The sequence below is a fragment of the Psammomys obesus genome, unplaced genomic scaffold (assembly GCF_907164565.1).
Source record: "Psammomys obesus unplaced genomic scaffold, mPsaObe1.curated_primary_1811, whole genome shotgun sequence".
In the NCBI taxonomy this organism is placed as follows: domain Eukaryota; kingdom Metazoa; phylum Chordata; class Mammalia; order Rodentia; family Muridae; genus Psammomys; species Psammomys obesus.
In genome coordinates, this window is record NW_026591434.1 from 14614 (window position 1) to 24412 (window position 9799).

Here is a 9799-nt window from a genome sequence, read left to right on the forward strand (position 1 = left end):
AGGTACTTCTATTCAAATTCTATTTTATGATTATAGCTTTAAAGCATAGATTAGTAGATTTATAAGTATCTTTTTCATAATCCTCAGTTATGGTTACCCTTCCTCATCGATTCTTCTTTCTTACTGTCTTCTTCAACCCTCAGCTTTAGACCTTCACACCCACCCTTCAAGATCACTCCTGCTTGAAATGTTGCACTTTGTGACTCAAACGTGTCATCCAGGAGTGGTTGGTTTCTTCAGTCCTGTTCCAGCCTTACTGTGTTTATTATTGAACATGGTGACTCCTTTGTGATTTGTCCACCACTCGCAGTAATGATTGCTAATGATTTCTAACTGGACAGTTTTTCTTATTTTCCATAGGTTAAGATTTTTCTCCACTTCTTAAACTGCAATGGGTCTTTACCAGGGCCCTGAAAGAAATAATGCTTGTTGCAGGATTTCTTTCATCAGAGTACAAGTCTGAGCAGAGCTGCATGTCTACAGAGATGGAGATGGGATTCCTAAGGTCTTAAACATGCATCTGATTTTTTTTCCCATGAACACCTGACAGTAAGATATAGAGGGACCTGTAGTTGGTATAAATTCTTCCTTCAATATGCAGTTCGTGTGGCCTTCAAACTCTCACAGTAGCCCGTACTTCACTCCTGGAACTTTAGTAAATGTTAGTATTGTTTTCATTCGCGTTGGATAACATCTCCCAGTTAGAGGTACAAGGCAAGCCTAAATTCAAAACCTATTTTTCTTGCAACATCTTTCTTTTCTCTTTGATTTTTAAGGTAACAGTTTGCCTCTTGTGGATGATCTTTTTAGGAATTTTCTCTCCCTCCCTCCTCCCCCTCTTTCCTTCCCTCTTTTCTCCGCCTGCAGCCACTTACTTTCTTTCTTGGATGCATGCATTTATAGTCAACCTAAAACATAGACACTTATTTGACGATAATAAAGAACATTTATTCTCCAAATTGAGGCCACAAGTACAAAGATTTCCCTTCCCTGGCCTCTGCCTGCCTCTATGACAGAGTTCTTCAGGATCCTCCAAGATCCATCTTTGATTTACAAATGCCTTAAGTGGAAGAACTGTACCATGGCTCCTCTGGTCTGAAGCTGGCAAGCTTTGTATTTAAAGCTCACTGTGCTCTGGCTTGGGTTGTTTGTTGACCAGAAGCTCAGTCCAGAAAGCCACTTGCTCCCCTTTCAGTCTCTGGGCTTGCTGTGTGGTGGCACCAATCTGCAGATAACCTTCTTTCTGGTCATACTCTGGCCAATGGGGCAGCCCCTTCCCATTGGGATTCCTGGAAACAGAATCAAATGGAATTTCTCAAAGCTATCCTGTGATTCCCACATTTTTAAATGAGTATAGTTATTCCTGAATTATCAGTGCCCAAGTACCTGTGCATCCCAAGAGATGGGAAGAAACAATGTAAGAGCAATGGTTTGGACTAACTGTATTTGAGGTTATCACTAAACTTGAGAAAGTATCCTTCATCCCTACAAGTGCCCTGGAGGCTCGAACTTGTCCACCACCCCAGTGCCATCTTTTCCAACATCCTCACCCATTCCGAGCAAAGTTGGCCCAGAATTTCATCACCATCTTGCTGAGTTTGATCTCCTCTTCAGAGGCACCTTCTGTGGGGAATTACAAAAAGAGAGAGGTTTAGAAAACCCTCACTGGTGGACCCGCCACTGCAGAACTTGAGGTACTGTTTAGAAAGGCAAAACTCTGAGCCTTATTCCATGCCTACTTAGTCAAAAGTCTGCAAAATCCCGGCTAAGTGATGTACACTTTCAGACTGACGGTAACTGATCAAGGATTAAGGAGTGGAATGCAGCCCATCCAGAGTTAGCTACCTGCATTATCCATGCCCATCTGTTTCTTCCTCCTCACTCAGAGTAGAAAGGTCACACCACGGGGTTTCTTCTAACCCATATTTTTGGTTCTTAGGTCTTAGTTTGGTAAACTTGTGGGGGTTGGAAAATATAAATGTGAATGCGCTAAGTATTTACTTAACTGGGAGCTGCCCAGGGACACCGATGTGCCATGAGCAGCTACGAGGTGGGTTAGAAGCCACATGAAGTTTCTGAAAGTCAAAGGTTTAGGAATGTTTTTTTCCTCAATATATCAACTGTGTCAGAGCTTGATAATGCATTATTAACTATAATATAGGTAAAATAGATATCCACATATTTTAAATATCTACACAGATTGGCTGATATGCCAACGCATGTGAATCTGATTCACAGCTAGCATCAATTCTGATCTCGCCTTCAGTCGTGTTCTGATATGTTATTTTGAGTATAAATTCAAGAAGTGGCATCCTTGTCATCAAGTGACCTACTATATGTGACACACATCTCTTTCTCTTGTCAACGATCAGCACTGTGAGAGCAATTATGCTGGGGACACATTAATATGTTCTACTTCATGCATATTAGACCAGGAGAAAGGTTGGCCTCCTCCATATGTACCTGAAGCCCATTATACTGTATCAATAAATTAAGATCAAGACTGCAGAAGCTTGTTCAAGGCTGTCAAAACAAGATTGGAACTCAGAGATCTATTATTTCTACCATTATACCAGCAAAGATCCATTACCTCTTAAAATTGGGGCGCCAAAGACAGAATAGATTTCATCTCCATGGTCTCCGACTACATTCTTTGGTCTTAAGTGTGATGAGAAGCTTGGGTAGTACTGAAACTCATACATATAGGTTGGAGCTCCAGCATCTGGGAAGACACAGATTCATAACAGCACATGTCTGACACACACCTAGATGGAATCAAGGCCCCTCCGTTCAGGAAACCCCTGTTCATTTTATGTATATATTGAGCCACCATGTGGTTGCTGGGAATTGAAATCAGGACCTCTGGAAGAACAAACAGTGCTCTTAACCACTGAGCCATCTTTCCAGCCGAAACCGCTGTTTATAAGCACATCAGAAAAACAGCCTCAAGAGAATGCCTTGATTTGTTTATATTTGCATGGTTAATTAAAAGTAAAAGTGGTGTTTGAGTCTGACATTAATGCAATTAAAATGAATATATATGATGAACCTGGTATGTGCACTATATAGGTATTGGTGATAACACACTAGCGTTTGTTCATTTCAAGAAGATCTACAACATTCTAAGCATCCGCAATTCAGCCTGGCTTTGAAAATTCCTGGAGACTGAGCCAGGGTATCTGACAAGGATGTTATTTATTTCTTTTTAAATTGCTCTCTAAGTTATCAGATGAGAGTGGCCTCTGTTATGGAACTCTCGCAGCACCTTGTTTTATTTATCTCTTTTCCCATTTCCTCCCTCCCTCTGGCTGGAACTTCCTTCACCTAATAGCCCACTCTGCATTCATGTCATATGTGTTCTATTACCTACTCTCACCTCTCCTCCTTCCCTCCAGATCTCTCCATCCTACCTCACACTCCCCTTTCTGGTTATACACACAGAGAGACAGACATAGACAGACAAACACACATGCACACGCACACACACTTAAACCTAGGCTTCACATATGTGCTATTTGTTTTTCTGTATCTGGATGTTTCCATTATGAGGGAAATCATTATTTCCATACAAGCACTGTCTTTTTTTTTTTATGGCTGAGAAAAATCCCATTGTGTATATTTGCTACATTTCCTTTATCCATTCATCTGTTGATGAACATAGAAAACAATTCCATGTCTTAGGTGTTCTGAACAACACAGTGATGAACATGGATATGTAAGTACCTCTGTAGTAAAAATCATCTCCTGCAAGCGTGATCAGAGACATACCTTTTGTGTACCAGCAATGCTGTTCTGCAGAAAGAGACACTCAGAAATGAAGAGAAATACACAAACAAGGCTTGTGAAACGAATGACCTCCACACAGGCCTTCTAGAAACTATGTAACTCTTTAAAGTGAAGCAGAAAGATACTAGTGAACAACAGGAAACATGACAGCACACATATCAAAGATAAAAGTTAACAGAACAGTCTTTGTAGTACTCGGGAACTGGAAGGATGGTGTGTGAGACCGTGTTCTCATTTCAAAGGGTAAAGATGAAAATAGCACCAAGTGCAGCTGAAAAAAAAAAAAAGAGCTATGGCTCAAAGAAATTGTCATTACAAAAAATTTTATGTAAATTCTGACATCAAAGTCATAAAGTGTATATAGGGTAGAGGAAGTGTGGTGTTCTTATATGCAAACAATGGAAAACTGTTACCAGCTCTAAGTCGGTTGCTATGTGTGAGCGATTCTTGATGTAAGTACAAGGGGACTTCAGGTAAAATTAGTAAGAATAAAAGCAGAAGAGACTCAAAGCATTCCACTGTGGAAAACCATCAAGCCACAAGGGAGAGCAGCCAGATAGGTAGAAACAAACTAAGCATTTTCATCGCTACTTCATAAGTGTAATTTTGCTACTGTTATGAATTGTAATGTAAATGTCTGTGTTAGGTGATCCCTATGAAAAGATTATTACACCTCCAAGAAGATTGCAACCCACATGTTGAGAACCACTGGTTTAGAAGAATTAAAGCTGTTAAAATGCCTGTATTATCCCGAGCACCCTACTAGTTCACTTTAGTCCCTCTGAAGTAATTCCAACATCATTTTTGATATAACTAGAAAAAAAAACAGTTTCAAATTATTTGGAACTACAACACACACACACACACACACACACACATGAAGCAAGAAAATGTTTGGCGGAAACAAAAAATGAAATATCTACTACCTGACTTCAAACCAAAATAAAAATGAAGCTACATGGGAATCAAAATGTATGACATTGGAAGGGGGACAGAGGGAGAGAGGACGAGAAAAATATAGAGGGAAGAGAGGGTGAGAGAGAGAGAGAAAGGAGGAGGAGAGAGAAAGGGAGGAAGAGAAAGAATCTGAATATTTATTATTTATTCTGTGACATATGACTTGCTTTATTAATTTCACTAGGCCCCACAGTAAAACTTTTGCTTAGAGTAGCCAAGAAGACTTAAGATTTTAACTTTTCAACTAAACAAAATTGCCAGTTGTAGGGGTTCTTGCAGATGGGCTGAATGCCTTTTACATTATGAAACAGCCATGAGCCTTTTGCTGGGCAGGGATGGGATACTATGGTCTGTATACATGACCCCCACAGACTCATATTCAAGTAGAGGTCTCCAGCTGGCAGTGCTATTCTGAAAGGCTATGGAGACTTTAGAGGGAAGGCCATCCCCCAGGTTGTTTGGGACAGACACTTGTGATTCGATCTTTCTGACCACTTGTAGCTCTCTTTGTCTTTGCTTCTTTTGTGCCATGAGATGACCCAGCTTGCGCTACCATGCTCCCCAAAATGATGCTCAGCCTCATCCCAGGGATAGAGCAATGGAGTTGCTCACCATGTATTAAAACAATACAAAAAAGTCTCTTCTCCCTTACAGTGTTTATGTCAGATATTTTGTGACAATGACAACAGAGTAAAAACTCTCAAACCTGCCACACACACCCATGTCCTCCTTGCACCTGAACAAACATCCTGACCCTATACTTAACTCCTACTGTCTCGTGGCTCCATTGTGTAGCAATTTAGTTTAGAAACAACTTAAGAATGTAAACTCTGCCTCTATTCCACATATCAGCAGATGTGCTTGAGTCTCTCTGGTGCCCCTCTCGAGGCATGGAAGCTTGACTTCCACCTCCAGCACCAGCGACTCTTTGCTTCAAGGTTTACTCTTGTCACTATAATCTACCTTACCCATTTTTGTGGCAGATCAAAGCACAAACTAACAGTGAATATTGGTGGATAAATACCTCCCTTTTCTGTTACGCTGGGATAACCCTGATACCTGACATCTGATTGCTCCCAAGAGAGTCCATAGTTCCAGTGGTCCAGAATGTGCATGTGCATGGCAGCACATCACTGACTGGCCTTCTTCTCCCTGTGTCAGCCCACACATCCCTGTGCTGCTTCATGGTATCAGTTACCATATTAACTACTTTGACTTGCCCCTCATTCTCAGCTTGCTAAACAAAACAGAATGGGACCTTTGTTGAATCAGACTTTGCACATTGACCATGAAAAGTTTCCACATCTGTCTATCCTAGGGAGTGTGCAGGTTAGGGAACAAAGCGGTTGAATCTTCATCTGTCTCAAACTCACCTCTGTGGCCACGGGACACAATCACTGATGGGATACCAAATAACGTATCCCCAAACACCTCCACGATTCCCTTTCTGATCTTGACAGGGTCATTGCTATCTCCTATATATTTCTCAATGACAGCTGGGATTAAATCTTCTTGTATGCCCTGAAATGGATGACAAAGGTGATCACCAGCCTTTCCAGCCAATTATGGCTTCATTGAGTGTGACTCTCCGGTGACCTGTGCAAAGCCTTCTGGGGCGATGCACTGGGAAACATTACATTGATCTGTAATTTGGCCCAGTCCCTCCAAGTAGCTGTATTACTCAGTCAATGGCCATGGGTCCTTAGATGCTTACAGTAATGGAAGACAATTTCTGCAGAATTTTGATGGCCATCTTCTTGTCCAGTGTTTCATCATTTAGTGGAATTCCCATCATCTGTTAAAAAAAACAAAAAGGTTAAACATTTGTGAGTCCTCAGGAATGAACAGAAAGAGACAAGCAAGAAGAGCATCCTGCCCACTGTGGGATGAAGGCTCTGGTTGCTCATCATTGGGCATGGGTCTCCCATGAGTGTGACAAAAAAGAAAGAAAGAAAGAAATCAGTGAAGCAAATGGATTTATATAGAGAAAATCAAGAAATAAACTAGTAGCACCCTAAATCCTTATCAGTCTGGAGACAATGTTCCCTAGGAAACAATTATTCAAAGTTAGAGGAGAAGCAGAAAGCTCAGAGACAGAGGCACAGCCTACACCCTCCCCTGAGACTCAGTGTCTGAATTGGAAACTGTGCCTGTGTTCTAGCAGATCTCTGAAATCTTACTGCAGAAGTAGAGAGCCGCAGAACTCTCAGCTTGGACTGATCATGTTCAAAGGTAGGTGCTTAGCACCAGCAACAGCATAAGGCACTTCCTAAGATAAACACAACCCCACAAAATGCCTACCTGAGAAAGCTCAACTCTTTCCTCCAGCAGAACAATAACAACAAAACATTGATGAATTGAATCTTCACTTGGAAGCTGTTACTATACAAAACGCTCAGCTGTCAATCAATCATTTCTTTCATTTTTGAAATATAAGACATCAAAATAAAGCTTAGCTCAAGAGCTTAAAGGTAAATTAATAAATATTATCAACAATTTTGGGCAAACATTTAGGAAGCTAACTGTTGATCTTTGCTTAGGTTCCTGGGAAAAACAGAGGCCTGACTACATTAAGGTTCTTACTTCAACTTGGACCTCTGCTTGCTGTCATAAAGAGGAGTCTTTCTCCCTGAAAGGACAGGCATGTAGACTCACCATCATCACACCACAGTGCCTTGCAGAGCTCTCAACAATCTGGAAACACTTTCAGCCTTGGAGTCAGGGAGTTGAATTCAGATAATGCTTTATCATTCTATTCCTGCTGTTCTATTACTGGACTCAACTCCCCCTCCTCCTTCGATTTTACTATTAACAGTGAATGTTTTAGTGTTTAAAGAGAAAAATCTATTTTTTTTTTTTTTGCCTTTCAAAATCAAAATTACCTCAGAATCAGTTTTCTCAGTGGCAATGAACCACTCACTGAGTGTATTGGAGATCTATGGATCCTGAGTGTCCAAGCACAAGGAGGAGGCATATGTCTCTCTGCTGGACTCTCTTGAACTCCCAGCTCCTGCCTTACTTTATACTTAACCTTGGTTATTCAGGATGCACAATGGTTATGCCTACAGACCTCCTACCCAGCCCGAGAACTTCAGAATTTTCATTAAAAGACAAATAATTGGTATAGAGATCCCAAGCCTGTACATCTAGGTTGAGCCATGACAGGCATGTTCCTTTGGATGGATACATTATAACAATGGGAACAGCTGCCCCAGACACAAAGCAGGCCTTAAAGACAGACTTCCTGGAAGCAGAGTGGAGGCAGGATCATGGCTAAGCAGAGAAGCTTCTAAGAGGTCGGTTTTAGGCTCACTGTCGGCAGAATCCAGCCAAACTCTTGCTTGTTGATGCCCACCATGTAGGGCACAGTGTTGAAGCTTTTCTCTGCCAGGATCTCTTCTGGTGCCTTTGGCAGCACCACCCCATCAATCACAGGTGGCAGAAAGGGAAGGCTCTGCAGGAGAGAGCAGCACAGTGACAGACACCACCCACATCTCCCGTTCTGCTTGTCTAAGGAAACTGCTGGAACATAGACCCCATGACGGTGGGCAGTGACCAGAGAAATCTATGTCCTTAGGAGGTCTGTGAGTCAGAGAGACCAATTTTTTTGGCCATTTGTGAGGAATAAGGTTAAAAGAAATAGAAAAGTTCAATCAAGGATATTCTCCAGAATTGATTTTAAATATTCCTAATAGGTAAGTCTATAAAGTTTTCACAAATGCTGACTTAGTGAATCCTGGACCCCTGTTGAAGTAAAATTCTAGGACTAGTTTCTTGGGAACCACTGGAAACACTATTGTCATCATCCTTATATATGGGTCCCTGTTTGAAAGTACCTTATATAATATAAATTTCTCACAAAGAACTCGTATATGTAAGATTTATTTATAATATAATTAAACACCATATGAGCAGGGATTGCTACTTCTTCAACCCCAGGGTTTTTCTTTAAAAAGGCTTTTTTCAGCTTTAACTTCACATGCTACAGTTATTATTGTCATGTCGATGTTAAACACTTGAAATCCACATGTTCAGATGAAATCCATAGTTTTATCATACACCGAAGGTACACGCGACCATTCCCCAAAATAACCAAACTGGAAAACAGCCAAATTTCCTCCCCCTCTTTTAAGTGTACTGTATTGTTGATTCAACACTGACTTCATGGTCAAGGGAGAACATGCAGGTCACTAATGAAGTTTTCTGCATACAAGAAAGTGGATGCAACATCTTTTTCCTGCATAGCTTATGACTTATGTTCCTCAACAATGGTTTCCATGACCCATAGTTAGGCAACTCATCCATCTGGCAGTGCATCCTCTTTTCATTGGGAGAAGACAAGGTTGCAGATTGGAAGCACTAAACCAGAGGTCAAAGTAGTAATGTCAACCCTGCTTCTGGTCCTCACCTATAAGTGATTTTGCTGCTCTCCACCTCAACAATAACACACACACACACACACACACACACACACACCGTGAACTATAACTCCACAAATAGAAAATCTTCCAGTCATAGTTTAAGACTGTTAAAGCTACAAACCTTAAAAGGCCCTTACCTCTTTGGCGTCTTCTTGTAAACTGAATTTAAACAGATTCTGTGGAGACGGAGAAAGTGATTATGGGCAGAGTCTTCCTGGTATAAATGCACATCTTCATACCTGTGTTCTCAGTTCCTTCTCAAGCAGGATAAGAGAACCCTATAAGAGAACCCTATGTGGCATCCTTTTAGTACATGCACATGGCACATGGCAGAGCAGGACACTGCGCCTGTGGGAGGGCAGCAGTAGGGACTAAAGAGTGCTATTACCCAATGTCAGAGATACTGAAGCTCTGAGAGAATGCCTGCCTCTGTGCTGGTATTCTCCTCATCCCTACCCCTATCTTTCCTGGTAACAACATCCCAATTTTTTGGTTGAGAAAATGAGGGACACGGTGACCTCAGTGGCAGGATGTTTTGACTTTGGTGGGAGACTAAGCTGTCTGGATGGAGAGGCAGAACAGGATGAATCTTCTTCTTCTTCTTCTTCTTCTTCTTCTTCTTCTTCTTCTTCTTC

The 9799-nt window shown here is 41.3% G+C and overlaps 1 protein-coding gene across 2 annotated transcripts; it reads right to left on the bottom strand.

Annotated features, from left to right (window-relative positions):
* Positions 1-926: 926 nt before the first annotated feature.
* On the bottom strand, positions 927-9762 carry LOC129679166 (carboxylesterase 1F-like). Of its 2 annotated transcripts, none has more exons than XM_055610091.1 (7): positions 9302-9762; positions 8099-8197; positions 6458-6538; positions 6117-6264; positions 2591-2722; positions 1551-1623; positions 927-1289 (listed from the first exon to the last, which is right to left on the bottom strand). In XM_055610091.1, the coding sequence occupies exons 2-7, from the start codon at positions 8099-8101 to the stop codon at positions 1118-1120; spliced, it is 609 nt and encodes a 202-aa protein (XP_055466066.1). In that variant the 5' UTR covers positions 8102-8197; positions 9302-9762; the 3' UTR covers positions 927-1117. The 2 variants fall into 2 exon arrangements, with proteins under 2 accessions (XP_055466066.1, XP_055466065.1); XM_055610090.1 differs by having other exon boundaries at positions 8057-8197; positions 9302-9760.
* Between the last annotated feature and the right edge of the window lie 37 nt (positions 9763-9799).